We start from the raw sequence: 21,507 nt of genomic DNA on the forward strand, positions 1-21,507 counted from the left end.
TAGGCGACGCGCCCGCGGGAATCTCAGATATAACAGTCATTCCAAGCAAGACAAGCAACTCTGGCTATATTCTGAGGTGCTACTCTCCTATCTCTCTGTTCCCTCCCCCACCCTTCCCAGGCAGCTTCATTAACATCTGAATAGCCTGAGCCAAAGGGAGAACTCTGATAGGGATCTGACTGCAGTTTTTTTTTAGCGGATTTTCTGGAAAAACTAGTTTCCCAGTGATGGCTCGGAGACAACAATCCATATCAAACCACTTAAAGAAGCAGACCGGGACAGCTTCTCCAACCCCCCAAACAAAAGAATCAAAATCTTTCCCAAATGAAGATACAATTTTGGAATTATCAGATACAGAATATAAAAAACTAATTTACAGAATGCTTAATGATATCACAAATGAAATTAGGATATCTGCAGAAAAAGCCAAGGAACACACTGATAAAACTGTTGAAGAACTCAAAAAGATTATTCAAGAACATACTGGAAAAATTAATAAGTTGCAAGAATCCATAGAGAGACAAAATGTAGAAATCCAAAAGATTAACAATAAAATAACAGAATTAGACAACGTAATACGAAGTCAGAGGAGCAGACTCGAGCAATTAGAATGCAGACTGGGACATCTGGAGGACCAGGGAATCAACACCAACATAGCTGAAAAAAAATCAGATAAAAGAATTAAAAAAAATGAAGAAACCCTAAGAATTATGTGGGACTCTATCAAGAAGGATAACCTGCATGTGATTGGAGTCCCAGAACAGGGAGGGGGGACAGAAAACACAGAGAAAATAGTTGAAGAACTTCTGACAGAAAACTTCCCTGACATCATGAAAGACGAAAGGATATCTATCCAAGATGCTCATCGAACCCCATTTAAGATTGATCCAAAAAGAAAAACACCAAGACATATTATCATCAAACTCACCAAAACCAAAGATAAACAGAAAATTTTAAAAGCAGCCAGGGAGAAAAGAAAGGTTTCCTTCAAGGGAGAATCAATAAGAATATGTTCTGACTACTCAGCAGAAACCATGCAGGCAAGAAGGGAATGGGACGACATATACAGAACACTGAAGGAGAAAAACTGCCAGCCAAGGATCATATATCCAGCAAAACTCTCTCTGAAATATGAAGGCGAAATTAAGATATTTACAGACAAACACAAGTTTAGAGAATTTGCAAAAACCAAACCAAAGCTACAAGAAATACTAAAGGATATTGTTTGGTCAGAGAACCAATAATATCAGATATCAGCACAACACAAGGTCACAAAACAGAACGTCCTGATATCAACTCAAATAGGGAAATCACAAAAACAAACAAATTAAGATTAATTAAAAAAAAAAATACACATAACAGGGAATCATGGAAGTCAATAGGTAAAAGATCACAATAATCAAAAAGAGGGACTAAATACAGGAGGCATTGAACTGCCATATGGAGAGTGATACAAGGCGATATAGAACAATACAAGTTAGGTTTTTACTTAGAAAAATAGGGGTATATAATGAGGTAACCACAAAAAGGTATAACAACTCTATAACTCAAGACAAAAACCAAGACAAACGTAACGACTCAACTAACATAAAGTCAAACACTATGAAAATGAGGATCTCACAATTTACTAAGAAAAACGCCTCAGCACAAAAAAGTATGTGGAAAAATGAAATTGTCAACAACACACATAAAAAGGCATCAAAATGACAGCACTAAAAACTTATTTATCTATAATTACCCTGAATGTAAATGGACTAAATGCACCAATAAAGAGACAGAGAGTCACAGACTGGATAAAGAAACACGATCCATCTATATGCTGCCTACAAGAGACACACCTTAGACTTAGAGACTCAAACAAACTAAAACTCAAAGGATGGAAAAAAGTATATCAAGCAAACAATAAGCAAAAAAGAAGAGGAGTAGCAATATTAATTTCTGACAAAATAGACTTTAGACTTAAATCCACCACAAAGGATAAAGAAGGACACTATATAATGATAAAAGGGACAATTGATCAGGAAGACATAACCATATTAAATATTTACGCACCCAATGACAGGGCTGCAAGATACATAAATCAAATTTTAACAGAACTGAAAAGCGAGATAGATACCTCCACAATTATAGTAGGAGACTTCAACACACCACTTTCGGAGAAGGACAGGACATCCAGTAAGAAGCTCAACAGAGACACGGAAGATCTAATTACAACAATCAACCAACTTGACCTCATTGACTTATACAGAACTCTCCACCCAACTGCTGCAAAATATACTTTTTTTTCCAGCGCACATGGAACATTCTCTAGAATAGACCACATATTAGGTCATAAAACAAACCTTTGCAGAGTCCAAAACATCGAAATATTACAAAGCATCTTCTCAGATCACAAGGCAATAAAACTAGAGATCAATAACAGAAAAACGAGGGAAAAGAAATCAAATACTTGGAAAATGAACAATACCCTCCTGAAAAAAGACTGGGTTATAGAAGACATCAAGGAGGGAATAAGGAAATTCATAGAAAGCAACGAGAATGAAAATACTTCCTATCAAAACCTCTGGGACACAGCAAAAGCAGTGCTCAGAGGTCAATTTATATCAATAAATGCACACATACAAAAAGAAGAAAGAGCCAAAATCAGAGAACTGTCCCTACAACTTGAACAAATAGAAAGTGAGCAACAAAAGAATCCATCAGGCACCAGAAGAAAACAAATAATAAAAATTAGAGCTGAACTAAATGAATTAGAGAACAGAAAAACAATTGAAAGAATTAACAAAGCCAAAAGCTGGTTCTTTGAAAAAATTAACAAAATTGATAAACCACTGGCTAGACTGACTAAAGAAATACAGGAAAGGAAACAAATAACCCGAATAAGAAATGAGAAGGACCACATCACAACAGAACCAAATGAAATTAAAAGAATCATTTCAGATTATTATGAAAAATTGTACTCTAACAAATTTGAAAACCTAGAAGAAATGGATGAATTCCTGGAAAAACACTACCTACCTAAACTAACACATTCAGAAGTAGAACAACTAAATAGACCCATAACAAAAAAAGAGATTGAAACGGTAATCAAAAAACTCCCAACAAAAAAAAGTCCTGGCCCGGACGGCTTCACTGCAGAGTTCTACCAAATTTTCAGAGAAGAGTTAACACCACTACTACTAAAGGTATTCCAAAGCATAGAAAATGACGGAATACTACCCAACTCATTCTATGAAGCCACCATCTCCCTGATACCAAAACCAGGTAAAGACATTACAAAAAAAGAAAATTATAGACCTATATCCCTCATGAACATTGATGCAAAAATCCTCAACAAAATTCTAGCCAATAGAATCCAACAACACATCAAAAAAATAATTCACCCTGATCAAGTGGGATTTATACCAGGTATGCAAGGCTGGTTTAATATCAGAAAAACCATTAATGTAATCCATCACATAAATAAAACAAAAGACAAAAACCACATGATCTTATCAATTGATGCAGAAAAGGCATTTGACAAAGTCCAACACCCATTCATGATAAAAACTCTTACCAAAATAGGAATTGAAGGAAAATTCCTCAACATAATAAAGGGCATCTATGCAAAGCCAACAGCCAATGTCACTCTAAATGGAGAGAACCTGAAAGCATTTCTCCTGAGAACGGGAACCAGACAAGGATGCCCTTTATCACCGCTCTTATTCAACATCGTGTTGGAAGTCTTAGCCAGGGCAATCAGGCTAGACAAAGAAATAAAAGGTATCCGGATTGGCAAGGAAGAAGTAAAGTTATCACTATTTGCAGATGACATGATTATATACACAGAAAACCCTAAGGAATCCTCCAGAAAACTACTGAAACTAATAGAAGAGTTTGGCAGAGTCTCAGGTTATAAAATAAACATACAAAAATCACTTGGATTCCTCTACATCAACAAAAAGAACACCGAAGAGGAAATAACCAAATCAATACCATTCACAATAGCCCCCAAGAAGACAAGATACTTAGGAATAAATCTTACCAAGGATGTAAAAGACCTATACAAAGAAAATTACAAAGCTCTACTACAAGAAATTCAAAAGGACATACTTAAGTGGAAAAACATACCTTGCTCATGGATAGGAAGACTTAACATAGTAAAAATGTCTATTCTACCAAAAGCCATCTATACATTTAACGCACTTCCGATCCAAATTCCAATGTCATATTTTAAGGGGATAGAGAAACAAATCACCAATTTCATATGGAACGGAAAGAAGCCCCGGATAAGCAAAGCACTACTGAAAAAGAAGAAGAAAGTGGGAGGCCTCACCTTACCTGACTTCAGAAACTATTATACAGCCACAGTAGTCAAAACAGCCTGGTATTGGTACAACAACAGACACATAGACCAATGGAACAGAATTGAGAACCCAGACATAGATCCATCCACGTATGAGCAGCTGATATTTGACAAAGGACCAGTGTCAATTAACTGGGGAAAAGATAGCCTTTTTAACAAATGGTGCTGGCATAACTGGATATCCATTTGCAAAAAAATGAAACAGGACCCATACCTCACACCATGCACAAAAACTAACTCCAAGTGGATCAAAGACCTAAACATAAAGACTAAAACGATAAAGATCATGGAAGAAAAAATTGGGACAACCCTAGGAGCCCTAATACAAGGTATAAACAGAATACAAAACATTACCAAAAATGATGAAGAGAAACCCGATAACTGGGAGCTCCTAAAAATCAAACACCTATGCTCATCTAAAGACTTCACCAAAAGAGTAAAAAGACCACCTACAGACTGGGAAAGAATTTTCAGCTATGACATCTCCGACCAGCGCCTGATCTCTAAAATCTACATGATTCTGTCAAAACTCAACCACAAAAAGACAAACAACCCAATCAAGAAGTGGGCAAAGGATATGAACACACATTTCTCTAAAGAAGATATTCAGGCAGCCAACAGATACATGAGAAAATGCTCTCAATCATTAGCCATTAGAGAAATGCAAATTAAAACTACGATGAGATTCCATCTCACACCAGCAAGGCTGGCATTAATCCAAAAAACACAAAATAATAAATGTTGGAGAGGCTGCGGAGAGATTGGAACTCTCATACACTGCTGGTGGGAATGTAAAATGGTACAACCACTTTGGAAATCTATCTGGCGTTATCTTAAACAGTTAGAAATAGAACTACCATACAACCCAGAAATCCCACTCCTAGGAATATACCCTAGAGATACAAGAGCCTTCATACAAACAGATATATGCACACCCATGTTTATTGCAGCTGTGTTTACAATAGCAAAAAGTTGGAAGCAACCAAGGTGTCCATCAACGGATGAATGGGTAAATAAATTGTGGTATATTCACACAATGGAATACTACGCATCGATAAAGAACAGTGACGAATCTCTGAAACATTTCATAACATGGAGGAACCTGGAAGGCATTATGCTGAGCGAAATGAGTCAGAGGCAAAAGGACAAATATTGTATAAGACCACTATTATAAGATCTTGAGAAATAGTAAACCTGAGAAGAACACATACTTTTGTGGTTACGAGGGGGGGAGGGAGGGAGGGTGGGAGAGGGTTTTTTATTGATTAATCAGTAGATAAGAACTGCTTTAGGTGAAGGGAAAGACAACACTCAATACATGGAAGGTCAGCTCAATTGGACTGGACCAAAAGCAAAGAAGTTTCCGGGATAAAATGAATGCTTCAAAGGTCAGCGGAGCAAGCGCGGGGGTCTGGGGAACATGGTTTGCGGAGACTTCTAAGTCAATTGGCAAAATAATTCTATTATGAAATCATTCTGCATCCCACTTTGAAATGTGGCGTCTGGGGTCTTAAATGCTAACAAGCAGCCATCTAAGATGCAGCAATTGGTCTCAACCCACCTGGAGCAAAGGAAAATGAAGAACACCAAGCCCACATGACAACTAAGAGCCCAAGAGACAGAAAGGGCCACATGAACCAGAGACCTACATCATCCTGAGACCAGAAGAACTAGTTGGTGCCCGGCCACAATCGATGACTGCCCTGACAGGGAGCTCAGCAGAGGACCCCTGAGGGAGCAGGAGATCAGTGGGATGCAGACCCCAAATTCTCATAACAAGACCAAACTTAATGGTCTGACTGAGACTGGAGGAATCCCGGCGGCCATGCTCCCCAGACCTTCAGTTGACACAGGACAGGAACCATCCCCGAAGACAACTCATCAGAAATGAAAGGGACTGGTCAGCGGGTGGGAGAGAGATGCTGATGAAGAGTGAGCTAACTATATCAGGTGGACACTTGAGATTGTGTTGGCAACTCTTGCCTGGAGGGGGGATGGGAGGATAGAGAGAGAGGGAAGCCGGCAAAATTGTCAAGAAAGGAGAGACTGAAAGGGCTGACTCAAGACGGGGAGAGTAAGTGGGAGTAGGGAGTGAGATGTATGTAAACTTATATGTGACAGACTGATTGGATTTGTAAACGTTCACTTGAAGCTTAATAAAAGTTATTATAAAAAAAAAAAAAAAAAAAGAAAAAGAACAGAATGATTCCAGTAGGCATCCAAAATAAAATACCAGATGACTTTCCAGTAGAAGAAAAGGCACTAGAACTACCCGCTAGAGAATTCGAATCTCTAATATTCAGAGCTATCCAAGAATTGAAACAAAAAGCAGACAAAAATAAGGAAAAAATAGACAAATTCATAGAAAATAGAGGAAAAAAACTGGAAGAGCTCAGGAAATTAATACAGGAACAGAATGCCAAAATAAATTCACAACTAAAAATCACACAAAAACAACAGTTAGAAATCCAAAAGATAAACAATAAGATTTCAAAAACGGACAGTGTCACAAAAGGGCTGAGGAGCAGGTTTGAAACAATGGAGGACAGGAGGAACTAAATTGAAGAAAAAGATTTGGACACAACTCTGAGAAAAAAAAGGGAAAAATGAAGAAACCCTGAGAATTATGTGGGATACAATCAAAACCAAAAATTTGCGAGTGATTGGAGTTCTAGAACAGGGAGAGAAAACGGAAAACAGAGAGAGGATCACTGAAGAACTGCTGACAGAAAACTCCGTTAATACCATGAAAGATGAAAAGCCGACCATCCAAGAAGCTCAACGAACCCCATGTAGGACAGACCACAAAAGAAAATCACCAAGGTATATCATAATCACACTCGATAAAACCAAACACAAAGAAAGAATCCTGAGAGCAGCTTGAGAAAAACGAAGTCACATACTGAGGAGAAACAATAAGACTAAGCTCTGATTATTGAGCAGAAACCATGCAGGCAAGAAGGCAATGCGATGACATATATAAAACCTTGAAAGAAAAATATTGTCAACCAAGAAAGGTATACCTGTAATACTCTCATTCAAGTACAATGGTGAAATTAGGACATTTCCAGATAAGCAGAAATTAAGGGACTATGTAAAAACCAAACTTATAAGAATTATTAAAGGGAGCCCTTTGGTCTGAGAACAAACAACATCCGACCACAGACTGAATCTAAGACACAAGACTGTACCAGCCAGATATCAACCTAGGAAATGAACTCTCAAGGGCTATCCAAAACCAAAAGAATTACAACAGGGAACCAGAGAGGTTAATCTGTAAATGACAACAATATCAGACCAATAAAAGAGGGAATAAATAGCACAGGTATAGAACTCTCTAATGGAGAGGATGACAAGGCGATACCAAGTAATATTAGACTGGTTCAAATCTAGGAAGATAAGGGTAAATTTCAAGGTAACCACAAAGAAAGTTAAAAAACCTACTCATCGAAATACAGAAGGAAAACATAAAGTCTCAATAAAGACAAAAGAAATGAGAAAAAAAATCCACAAACAAAATGAATTCAGCACAGGGGAATAAGTGGAACAAAGAAAATGTCAGCACCACAAAAAAAAAATTAAAAACTACAAAATGATAGCAATAAGCTCACACCTATCAATAATTACACTGAATGTAAATGGCCTACATACATCCATAAAGAGACAGAGTGAGAGAGTGGATTAAAAAAAAAAAAACACAGGATCCATCAATATGTTGTCTACAAGAAACACACCTTAGAAACAAAGACATAGAATTTATTATAAATCAAATGATGGAAAAAATATATCAAGCAAACAGCTACCAAAAAAGAGCAGGAGTGGCAATACTAATCTCAAATAAAATAGACTTTAAAACAAAATTTACCATAAAAGACAAAGAAGGGCATTATATAACCATTAAAGGGACGATCTATCATGAAGACATGACCATAACAAACATCTATGCACCCAATCACAGGACTCCAAAATACATAAAACAAACTCTTAACAGCACTGAAAAGAGAAACTTCCAGTTCCAGAATAATAGTAGGAGACTTTAATATACCACTCTCGGTAAAAGACAGAACATCAAGAAACTCACAAAGATACAGAAGACCTAAAGGGCACAATCAGCCAACTTGACCTCATAGACATATAGAACACTCCACCCAACAGCTGCAAAGTACACATTCTTTTCCAACACACATGGAACATTCTCCACAATAGATCACATCTTATGTCACAGAGCAACTCTCAACAAAATCTAAAACACTGAGATAATACAAAGTATCTTCTCAGACCACAGTGGAAGCAGGGTAGTAATTAACAACAGGAAGAGTAAGGAAAAAAAAAAATCCATTACGCGGAAACTGAATAATACCCTGCTTAAAAACCACTGGGTAATAGTAGAAATCAGAGATGGAATCAAAAAATTCCTAGAACCAAATGAAAATGAAAACACATCATACCACATCATACCAAAACCTCTGGGACACAGGAAAGGCCGCGCTCAGAGGTCAATTTATACCAATAGATGCACATATCAAAAAAGAAGGAACAAAATCAAAACATCAGCTACACAACTCAAACAAATACAAAGAGAACAGCAAAAAAAAAGCTCACAGCCACCAGAAGAAAGGAAATAATAAAGATCACAGCAGAAATAAACAAAATACAGAATAGAAAAATAGAAAGAATCAACAAAACCAAAAGTTGGTTCTTTGAAAAGATCAACAAAATCGACAAACCACTGGCTTAATTGACAAAAGAAAAACCAGAGAGGATGCAAATAACCCAAATAAGAAATAAAATGGGGGACATTACAACATACCCAACTGAAATAAAAAGGATCGTAACAGAGTTTTATGAAAAACTACACTCCAACAAATTTGAAAACCTAGAAGAAATGGACAAATTTCTAGAAACACACTACCTACCCAAACTAACACAAAATGATGCTGAAAATCTGAACAGCCCTGTAACAAGAGATTGAAAAGGTAATAATAATTAAAATAAATAAATAAATAAACCTCCCAACAACAACAAAAAAGCCCTGGCTCAGATGGCTTCACTGGAGAATTCTACAAAGCATTCAGAGAAGAGCTTATTCCAGAACTACTCAAACTATTTCAGAAGAAAAGGAAGCAATACTTCCAAATTCATTCCATGAAGCCAGTATAACCCTGATGCCAAAATCAGGCAAAGATACCAGAAAAAAAAGAAAATTACAGACCGTTATCTCTGGAATATAGATGCAAAATTTCTCAATAAAATTCTAGTTAATAGAATTTGGCATCATATCAAAAAAATAATACCCAACGACCACGTAGGATTCATACCAGGTATGCAAAGATGGTTCAACATTAGAAAATCAATCAACATAATCCGCCACATAAATAAAAGGAAAGAAAAGAATCACATGATCATCTCGATGGATGCAGAAAAGGCATTTGACAAAGTCCAACACACATTCCTGACAAAAATTCTCAATAAAATAGGCATAGAAGGAAAATTTCTCAACATAATAAAGGGCATCTACACAAAACCAACAGCCAACATCATTCTTAATGGAGAGAGGCTGAAAACATGCCCTTTGAGAACAGGAACAATACAAGGATGCCCTTTATCACCACTCCTATTTAACATTGTGCTGGAAGTCCTAGCTAGAGCAATAAAACAAGAAAAAGAAAGAAACGGCATCCAAATTGGTAATGAAGAAGTTAAACTGTCCCTATTTGTGGATGATCTTTTTTTTTTTTTTATGATACTATACAAAGAACACCCAAAAGACTTCACGAGACAACTTCTGAAACAAACAGAAAGATTCAGCAGATTAGCAGGATACAAGATAAACATACAAAAATCAGTTGGATTCCTATACATCAATAAAGAGAATGATGAAAAGCAAATCAGGAAAACAATACCATTTATAATAGCCCCTAAAAAAATAAAATACTTAGGAATAAATCTAACCAGGAATGTAAAGGACCTATACAAAGAAAACTACAAAACACTACTGCAAAAAACCAAAGGAGTTCTACATAAATGGAGAAACATACCATGCTCATGGATTGGTACACTCAACTTTGTGAAAATGACAATTCTACCCAAAGCAATTTACAAATACAATGCAATTCTGATCTGAATACCAACAACATTCTTTAAAGAGGTGGAAAAACTAATCATTAACTTTATATGGAAAGTGAAGAAGCCCCAGATAAGTAAAGTACTACTGAAGAAGAATAATAAAGTAGGAGGACTCACACTACCTGACCTCAGAACCCACTATACAGCTACGGTAGTAGAAACAGCCTGGTACAGGTGCAATGACAGATACATTGACCAATGGAACAGAACTGAGAACCCAGATGTAAATCCATCCACCTACATTCACCTGATTTTTGACAAGGGCCCAAGGTCCATCAAATGGGGAAAAGAAAGTCTTTTTAATCAATGGTGCTGACAAAACTGGATGTTCATCTGCAAAAAAAGTGAAATGGGACCCCATACTTCACACCATACACAAAAACTAATTCAAAATGGATCAAAGATCTAAATATAAAGCCAAAAGCTATAAAGAACACAGAAGAAAAAATAGGATCAACACTAGAGGCCCTAATGCACGGCATTAACAGTACACAAACCATTACCAATAACACACAAACTCCAGAAGATAAGCTAGATAACTGGGATCTTCTAAAAATTAAACACGTATGCTCAGGTGGGCTCATCAAAAGACTTCGCCAAAAGAGTAAAAAGAGAACGTACAGACTGGGAAAAAACTTTAGGGTATTACAAATAAGACAAAAGTCTAATTTCTAAAATCTACAAGAAATCCAACACCTCTACAACAAAAAGACAAATAATCCACTTAAAAAATGGGCAAAGGAAATGAATACACGCTTCACCAAAGAAGACATTCAAGTAGCTAACAGACACGAGAGGAAATGCTTGGTATCACTAGCCATTAACCCAACCCATTGCTGTCAAGTTGATTCCAAATCACAGCGACCCTATAGGACAGAGTAGAACTGCCCCATAGAGTCTCCAAGGAGCACCTGGTGGATTCAAACTGCCAACCTTTTGGTTAGCAGCCATAACACTTAACCACTACACCACCAGGGTTTCCTTACTCTCCATTACAAACAAACAAACAAACAAATCAGCTGCCGTTCAGTCAATTCTGACTCATAGCGACCCTATAGGACAGAGTAGAACTGTCCCATAGAGTTTCCAAGGAGTGCCTGGCAGATTCAAAGTGTCAACCCTTTGGTTAGCAGCCATAGCACTTAACCACTACGCCACCAGGGCTTCCCACTAGCCATTAGAGAAATGCAAATCAAAACCACAATAAGATATTATCTTACCCTGGCATTACTGGCATGAATCAAAAAAAAAACATGCAATAAATGTTGTAGAGGCTATAAGGAGATCGGAACTCTTATGCACTGATGGTGGGAATGCAAAATGGTATAACCATTCTGGAAAATGATATGGTGCTTCCTTAGAAAGCTAGAAATAGAAATACTATATGATCCAGCGATCCCACTCCTAGGACTATAAAAAAAGAAGGACTATATCCTAGAGTAATAAGAGTCATCACAGGAATAGACATATGCATACCCATGTTCACTGCAGCACTGTTCACAACAGCAAAAAGATGGAAACAACCTAGATGCCCATCAACAGATGAATGGATAAACAAACTATGGTACATATACACAATGGAGTACTATGCAATGATAAAGAACAATGATGAATCTGTGAAGCATCTCACAACATGGATGAATCTGAAGGGGATTATGCTAAGTGAAATAAGTCAATCACACAAGGACAAATACTGTATGAGGCTACTACTATAAAAACTCGTGAAAAGGTCTACACACAAACAGAAACAATCTTTGATGGTTAAGAGGGAGGAGAGGTATGGGGATGGAAAAACAGCCAATAGATAAGTGGTAACTTTGGTGAAGGGTAAGACAGTACGCAATACTGGGGAATCCAGCACAACTTGTACAAGGCAAGGTCATGGAAGGTCCATAGACACATCTAAACTCCCTGAGGGACCAAACTACTGGACTGAGGGCTGTGGGGACATCTCAGGGAACATCTAGCTCAACTATCATAACATAGTTTATTAAGAAAATGTTCTACATTTTACTTTGGTGAGTAGCAGCTGCGGTCTTAACAGCCTGTGAGTGGCCATCTAAGATACTCCACTGGTCTCACCCCTTTGGAAGCAAGGGAGAATAAAGAAAAGTAAAGACACAAGGGAAAGATTAGTCCAAAGGACTAATGGACCACAACTACCAAAGCCTCCACCACACTGAGTCCATCACAACTAGGTGGTGCCTGGCTACCACCATTGACTGCTCTGACAGGGATCACAATAGAGGGTCCTAGATAGAGGTGGAGAAAAATGTAGAACAAAACTGTAACTCACAAAAAAAGACCAGACTTCCTGGCCTGGGAAAGACTGGAGAAACCTCAAGAGTATGGCCCCCAGACACCGGTTTAGCTTAGTAATGAAGTCACTCCTGAGGCTCAACCTTTAGCTGAAGATTAGACAGGCCCATAAAACAAAATGAGGCTAAAAGGGCATACCAGACCAAGGGCAAGGACTAGAAGGCAGGAGGGGACAGGAAAGCTGGTAACAGGGAACCTAAGGTCGAGAAGGGAGACTGTTGACCTTGTTAACCAATGTCATAAAACAATACGTGTACTAACTGTTTAATGAGAAGCTAGTTTGTTCAGTAAACCTTCATCTAAAGTAGAATTAAAAAAAAAAAAAAGAATACAGCCTACGAAACCCTATGGGGCAGATCTACTCTGTCCTATAGAGTCTCTATGAGTTGGAATCGACTCAACGGCACACAACGGCAGCAATGATAAAAATGGGGAAGCTATTATTACATGGCACATATTTACAATTTATACATTTCTCAATAGAGAAAGACTGTACTATCCTTGACTAAGACAAGCTCAGTGGAATCTACCACAAGAATCATTGGAAGTAACCGGCAATCAGGGTACTGACTCACCACTTATCTGTAAAAGAGATCATCATCCTTATCTCTAAATAGGGTTATAATGGGTTTGAGAAGCCCTTATTAATACCTTTTTGCCTTTTCCCATTCTCCAAAATTGAGAGAACACTGGAGACAGACAGATGGAGATCAAATACCACCTTTATTACTGATACAGCTATTGGAAACTATAGGATAGATGTGAGGGCCAAAGAGGCTTGCTAGCAATCTTTGCTCTCTCCCTCTCCAGGCTAAACTTTGAGACAGCATACTCACGAGAAGTGTTTTTTTAGGGAAGTCCACTTTCCTAAAGAGGCTGCTATTCTGTACATTTGCACATTTTGTACCCTATTTAAGAATGAGGGAGCTTAAAATGTTTATTGATTCTGACCAAAAATTAAAATCCAAATATTCTATAAGCATATGCTAGTTAATAATAACTTCTTTTCTTGTGTTAACCGAGTTTCAGCATTTATTTGAATATAAGGATGAAGTTACAAGCAAACTGTCAGAAAGAGAAAGAACCACATTTTCTAGCCATATGAATAGGAGTCTGGCACCATGAAAATAACTCTGATTTCATCATACAGTCGACACTGTAAAATTTAAGATAGCTTAGCCTGTCACAATTTTAATTCAAAGATTTTTAAGTGAATGTAAAGTATTTATTATTGGCTAGAATACTTTTTTTTTTTTTTTTTTAGAATACTACACAAAGTATAAGGAAAGTCATGGCCCCAAAAGGCTATAAAAAAACCAAAATACAGATTTGCCATTGACCCCACAAGGAATGTAAGAGTCCAAGGAGTTGTTAGACAAAATACAAACATTGTGTGGGGACCTACTAATGAAAGATATTTCAATGAAATCTTTTTTCCTACATCTACCAACCTATCTCCTCTAAAAAGATGTAATGTACAAATTAGAATTCTATTTTTTTATTCAATAAATACTGAAGTGTCTACTAGGTGCCTAAATAAGAAGTAAATAAATAAGAAAGATGCCATCTTTCCTAAAAATAAGCCAACAATAATTTGCCCAAGGTCATAACACCAGGAAGTGGCCTGATCAAGTTTTAAAATTCATCGATTATTCCAATTATAGAGTTTAGTGCGTAATGGAGCTAACTATCTTAAAGCTGGCAGATAAAAAGATTAAAAAGGTACCTGGCTTCTAGTTAACACACAATCTTCTATATTAGTTGTTGCTAATTCTTACCCTTTGCTCTCTCCTTAACTCAGTCTAACCAGACTGTTGATTACATAACACCACTGAAACAGCTCTTGCTGAGGTAGCCAACTGACATCCATACTAGTAAACCCAACAGTCAATTCTCAGATCTCATCTTATTTGGATTATTAACAGTACTTAACCCCACTTTCTCCTCTTTGAAATACGTTCTGCACTTAACTTGAAGGAGACTACCCTTTCTTGCTTTGCCTCCTACCTTACTGGCTGCTCCTTCTCCATCTCCTTTGCTGGTTCCTCCTCATCCCAAGGCTTAGTCCCCAGATCTCTTTCTTCTCTTTTTACATTCACTGCCTTGGTGAGCTCATCCAGTTTTGTGGCTTCAAATTCTGCCAAAATTCAAAATTTGCCAAGGACTTCCAAATTTAGTTCTACAGCCCAAACCTTTCTACCTTCTCCTTGTAATTCCAGACTTGTATAAATAATTGCCTATACTAGCTCCACTTGAACGTTTAACAGATACTCGAAATGTTTTGCAAGACCAAAATCTAATTCCTGATTTCCCCCCTACCAAGCCCGCTCCTATTCTAGGCTCCCATATCTAATTAAGTTGCAACTGCACTCTTCCAGTTATTGAGGCTAAAATCTTTAAATTAGCTCAATTCTTCTTTGTCTTTCACATCCCACATTCAAATCACCAGTAAAATTTTGTCATCTTTCTGTTTAAATTAAATTCAGAATCTCACCTCTTTTATACTACCTCCATGGCTACCACCCAGATCCAAACCACAATTACCTCACTCCCTAATGACTTAGACCATCCTTAATACAACCAAGTGAACATTTTGAAATTTATATCAAATCATGTCCCTCTTCAGACTGAATAACTGCCCAGAGTCCTATGGGAACCATGGTCTCAGGAAACATCTAGCTCAACTGACATAACAGTTTATAAAGAAAATGTTCTACATTCTACTTTGGTGGGTAGTGTCTAGGAACTTAAAAGCTTGTGAGCAACCATCTAAGATGCTCCACTGGTCTTACCCCATCTGGAGCAAGGGAGAGTGAAGAAAACCAAAGACACAAGGGAAATATTAGTTCCAATGACTAACAGACCACAAATACTACAGCCTCCACCAGACTAAGTTTAGCACAACTAGATGTTGCCCGGCTACCACCACTGACTGCTCTGGCAGGAATCACAACACAGGGTCCTGGACAGAGCTGGAGAAAAATGTAGAACAAAACTGTAACTCACCGAAAAAAAAAAAAACAGACTTAGTGGCCTGACAGAGACTGGAGAAACCTCAAGAGTATGGCCCCCAGACACCCTTTTAGCTCAGTAATGAAGTCACTCCTGAGGTTCACCCTTCAGGCAAAGATTAGTCAGGCCCATAAAACAAAAGGAGACTAAAGGGGCACAACAGCCCAGGGGCAAGAATAAGAAGGCAGGAGGGGACAGGAAAGATGGTAACAGGGTACCCAAGGTCGAGAAGGGGAGAGTGTTGACATGTTGTAGGGTTGGCAACCAATGTTATAAACCAATATGTACACTGTTTAATGAGAAGCTAGTTTGTTCTGTAAACTCCCATCAAAAGCACAGTTAAAAAAAGAAAAAAGACACAGGTTCAATTAAAATAAAAAAAAAAAAGTCATGTCTCTCTTCTGTTCAAACACCAGCACACCCCAGACCTCCAGTTTACTTGTAAGTAAAAGACAAAGTCTTTGCAATAGCCTACAAAGCCCCACATTATCTGCCCCTGGCCCCCTTAGAACTCTGATCACATTTCCTACCACTGTCCTCACTCACTCTGCTCCAGCCATACTGAGCGCCTTGCTATTCCTTAAACGCTAATGAAGGTGCTATCTTAGGGCCTTTGCACTTATTGCCTGCTCTTCTTTGATTGCTCCTCCACCAGTTATCCACATGGCTCAATCCCTTACTTAGTTCCTTCAGAGGCCTTCTCTAATCATCTGACTTTTATCTTTACTTGTTTGTTTGCTTACTGTTTCCCTCTACTAGAACGTAAGCTTTATGAGGCTAAGAGTTTTGTTTTATATAGTGGTCAATTCTCAGTGCTTAAAATCTAGGACACACCAAATAAATCTCTGCTGAATGAACAAATCAAAATTAACTAGTGCACAGAACCAGGTCACCACTCTGCGTAGCCTACCTCCTTTGTCCTGGACCCTCATGGACCCAGTTAGTCACCAAGAGACTGCTTGGCTCTGGCTTGAAAAGTATACAGTAAGAATCTAGCCTGCATGGCTTAAAAGGTTGCTCAAGGCCATATAACTAAGTAACATCGCATTTGTGCAGTTCTGACTGCGAACGCTATTGTGTGGATTGGTTCCAAGTGACTTACACAGTTGCCCTGAATCCAGCACCACATTATGACTGTCATGGGCCCTAGGCACTTTCGCCTTCCTGGGCCCCTTCATCCATAAAACAAATATTAAAAAGTATATTTTATAACTGCATTAGTATAAGGACTAATGTGATGCAAACAGTTAACGCACTCGGCTGCCAACCAAAAGACTGGAGAATAGAGTCCACACAGAAGCAACTCAGAAGAAAGGCCTAGAGATCTTCTGAAAAGTTAGCCACTGAAAACCCTCTGGAGCACATTTCTATTCTGACACATATGGGGTTGCCATGAGTCAAGGTCAACTGCATGGCAATTTTTTTTTTTTTTTTTGTTTAGGCACTTTTGCTTTCCTGGACCCCTTCATCCACAAAGTAAATATTAAAAAGGGTATTTTATGACTGCACTGGTATAAAAAAAAAAGTAATCCAGACTGAATTATTCATTATTATTAATTTTTATTTTAAAATAAATTAAAACATTTTAACGGGTCCCTAAAGTACTGCAGCCCTGGACATTATGTCCACTGTGCCCAATGGAGAAGTCACACCTGCCTGGATGCAGATGAAAGTGTGGATGCCAACAGGGAGGAGAACAGGTGTCATCTAGGGACAGGAGGAGTAGTTGAAGTCAGTTTTTTGATGAGAAGAGGTGCTACTTCTCTTGCACTTTTCCAAATTGCAGAGCATTATGGATTGAATTATGTCCCTCCCAAAATATGTGTCCAACTTGGCTATGCCATGATTTCCAATATTATGTGGTTGTCCTCCATTTTGTGATCTAATGTAATTTCCCCATGAGTTCCCTGTGGTTAATGGGGCAAGATTAGGTTGTTATGTTAAAGGGAATTAGGGTGGGATGCATCACCCTTACTGAGGTCACAGCCCTGATCCAAGGTAAGGGGAATTTCCCTGGGGTATGGCCTGCATCACTTTTTATCTTACAAGAGATAAAAGAAGAAGCAGAGAGAAGGGACTTTATACCACCAAGAAAGAAGTGCAGGAGCAGAGTGCTTCCTTTGAACCTATGGTCCCTGTGCTGAGAAGCTCCTAAATCAGGGGAAGATTGATGGCAAGGACCTTGGACCTTTCCCCAGAACCAACAGAGACAGAAAGCCTTCCCTGGAAGCTGGCACCCTGAATTCCGACTTCTAGCCTCCTAGACTGTGAGAGAATAAATTACTGTTTGTTAAAGCCAAAAAAAAAAAAAAAAAATCTAGCCTCCATGAACTACCACCTTTGCCAGGAGACCACGAGAACTGGGTGGTGCACGGCTACCATTACTGAGCATTTTGATCAAAGATTCTATAGACGAATCATGATCAAAAGGGGGAAAATTCAGAGCAGAATTTCAAATTATCATGGACTCCAGACTTCTAGAGCCATGGAGGCTGGATAAACCCCTGAAACTATTGCCCTAAAATAATCTTTAGACCTTAAAGCAAAAATATCCCCTGAAGTCTTCAAACCAAACAACAGTTTAGCTTAACTAATAAAAAATGTCTGCCTTGAGCATTACAGGAACAACGACTCAAAAGATTAGATAGGAACTTCAGGGGGCAGTGAGTTCATGTTAATGGGGGAGGAACAACTCAGAAAAGGAGGTTGAGAATGGTGGGACTGACTTGAAGAATGTAATCAATGTCACTGAATCATACATGTAGAAACAGCTGAACTGGTGTATGTTTTGCTGTGTGTAATCTCAACAACAACAAATAAATAAATAAATAAGAATCTAAGACAGCTGCAGTTGTCTGTATGTCAGAATTAACTCAACGGCAACAGGGTTTGTGGTTAAAAGTTTTCCTAGCAAGTTAAGATTCAACGTAAAGAGCTTGTTACAATCAGTGATTCTGCTTAGAGAGAAAAAGATTTCTTCTGGCATTCTTTTCAATTTCAACACAGTTGGGTAAATACATACAGATTAAAACATTTTTTCTGGATCTTTCTCTTTCTCTTCAAATTCTGCCTCAACATTGATTCTTCTCAATTATCTACACTTCAGTATTTTCCATTCATTGCCCATACAGTTGTGTTCTGGTTTGCCACACTGCCTAATTAACTCTGTAAATTAAGTTCCATGAAATTATAAATGAAAATTCTGTGAGAGTTCACATGCAAAAACAGATTACGTAATCTAAATTTTAAACTACTGCAGGCCCATTTACTTAGATGATTTCACTTTCTATATTCTCTTAAAGGGGCTTAATTTTCCATGAATAGCTGGAAGGCATCTTCAAGATCTTCCCGTAGGTTATGTATAAAACTAGCTAGCTACAGAATTCAATCAATGATAATTGTAAACGATTATTCTCAATACTAAAGGCATTCTTGAAAGTTAGTCTTTACAGTCACAGTTTCACAAATTATTTTTATGCATATTACATGATCACTTACTTTGAAAATGAGGTATATTTTTTCTTTATGAGCAGGAAATGGCATCGGGTGACAGATCACAAACACACTTTCATTACATAATTGTATGAACGTGAAAATTTTAAATGTGAAATGCTTGTATTTTATAACTCTTACAAAAATCAAAATTGTTAAATTCATTGTGTTATAGCAACATAGCAATTTTATAGTCAAATAATGGAATGAAAATAGAATGTCTGGAGATTAAATTTCCATTTAGTGCAAGTTCACACAAATATATAATAACCTATGGAGGGGAATGTATATTTCATATCGAGGCATGTGGACTGTGCCTTTACTGACAATTGCTAATAACCTTAGTGTTTTTTTTCTTTTTACCCCCATAACTGTCCAAAGCATTCTATGAAGAGCTCGATCAGATCATGTGAAATACTAAACCTTTCACTCCATAATCCTAAAGTCAGTGAAATGTCATCTTTTGCTTGGCATTTGGCTTCTGATAGAGACTATCTACCTCCACTTCCCACTCCGAACAATAAAAGTAAAAAACACAAGGAAAGAGAAAGAAAAGAATGATCCTGCCCCTGCTGGTTGGGCTTTTCTTCCTAAAGCACCACCAAGTACCTCTACTGCCCCGAAAACTTAACTGCTCCTTTGAGTTCCAGGACCAACCTGGGAGAAGCTTCAAGCGTCTCCAGATTTCCAAACCATGTTATGAATCCCTATTCAACAGGCTAGAAACATTACAAACTATAGCCCAAGAAAAGCTGCAACACAGATGCCGGCCAAAATGTATTCCTATCTTCCCGGAAGGGGAGAAACAAGTAAGCAGTTAAAATAAGAACATGCATAGGTGTCAATAGGAAGATGAAATTACGTTGGGGCACGGCTACCTTTCCCATATTCAGGGGGGTAGGAAAGGGTAGGTGTGAAGGCTCTACCCACACCACTCTTCCTTCTTCCTTCAGCGGGGCTGGGTGAAAAGGCAGTTCTAAGAATGCCAGAGGAAAGAGAAGATATCAGCACCCCGGGCTGGTGGCACCATTCAGCTTGTCACTGAAACCGGAACTTGAAAGAGGGGAGGGTGGTCAGGGACTGGGGAAGGGCGGGCAATTCCTTTCGACGCTGGGGTTACGAGGAGTTCCTGGCGGCGGGCAGAGGAGGGCAGAGGGAGCCAAGAATGAGAAAGTCCTGACAAGCGTAGCTTCCAGGGGAGAAAGGGGGTCAAAGCCCGCCCCACCCTCTCCTTGCCGCCTGGACCCGCAGGTTTCGTCCTGGAGGCGCCAAGGCGCAGCCCCCGGGCGGTCCGGCAGGCCCCGCTTACCTGCTGCACCCCGAGAAACTGGTAGAAGTTGAGCTGCACCTCCTCCACCAAGTCAAACAACTCCAGGTCTCCGCTTTCCCAGCCTCGCGCCGGACGCCCAGCGGCCAGCAGTAGCAGCAGCAACAGCAGCGGCGGCTGTGGCAGCGGGAACCTCACGAGCCGGAACCGGCGGTGCTGAGGACGCCGGGCAAGCCGGGAGCAGAGAGCCGTCATCGCTCCGGGATCGGAAAGGCCACCCGCCCCGCAGTGCCGTCGGCAGAGACCGGGGACGTGGCGGGCAGCGCGAGCTGTGGGGAACTGTGCCTGTCAGTCAGAAACCCAGCCGCACCGAAGCCGTCCTCCAGGAAGCCTGTCCCAGAGGGGACGGCAGGGTCGGCGGGAGCGGATGGACGAACGGACAGGCAGGAGGCAACCGCCTCTGCCTTCCGCGGACCCTCACCTCCTGGCCTACGAACAGCTGGAGAGTCGGCGCCGGCGCCGAGGTTGCGGGGGGGGCGAGGCTTCCCTTCGCCTCAACCTATCCCAGTCTTCGCTTCCGGTGACATCACGTCTCCTAGCAACCGGGGAAGAGAGGACGGGACCGGAAGTAGAGAAGACCCAGCTGCCCAGATCTGGGCCTCAGGGAAGTGCCTCTTAGCTGCTCCAGCGCGTGCAGATGCTGAGCGAGCACACGTTTTCATAGAGATGTGGACAGTTACAGACATCACGCATCTACCTGGAACATCCCACGTATAGACTTAGTCTGAAATAGCTACCTTCTTACCCTGCTTCAGATATGTAAAGCTAAAGGCATATTTGAAAACTGATTTATTGATTATGGCCTCTGTTCCATACGTTTCATTCTTTTATCAGCAAAGATCTAGGAGGAGTCGAACCCAGGGCCTAAAAGGGGCAAATCTAGTGA

General features: G+C 39.3%; 1 protein-coding gene across 1 annotated transcript in view; it reads right to left on the reverse strand.

Moving 5' to 3' along the window:
- Positions 1-21,100, reverse strand: part of DNAJC1 (DnaJ heat shock protein family (Hsp40) member C1) — a 334,787-nt gene extending 313,687 nt beyond the window's left edge. Inside the window, exon 1 of the mRNA XM_003410555.4 lies at positions 20,604-21,100. Coding sequence (XP_003410603.1) covers positions 20,604-20,816 — 213 coding nt within the window. The 5' untranslated portion in view covers positions 20,817-21,100. The remainder of the gene's footprint in view (positions 1-20,603) is intronic.
- Positions 21,101-21,507: the final 407 nt, after the last annotated feature.

The sequence above is a fragment of the Loxodonta africana genome, chromosome 4 (assembly GCF_030014295.1).
Source record: "Loxodonta africana isolate mLoxAfr1 chromosome 4, mLoxAfr1.hap2, whole genome shotgun sequence".
Classification (NCBI taxonomy): Eukaryota; Metazoa; Chordata; class Mammalia; order Proboscidea; family Elephantidae; genus Loxodonta; species Loxodonta africana.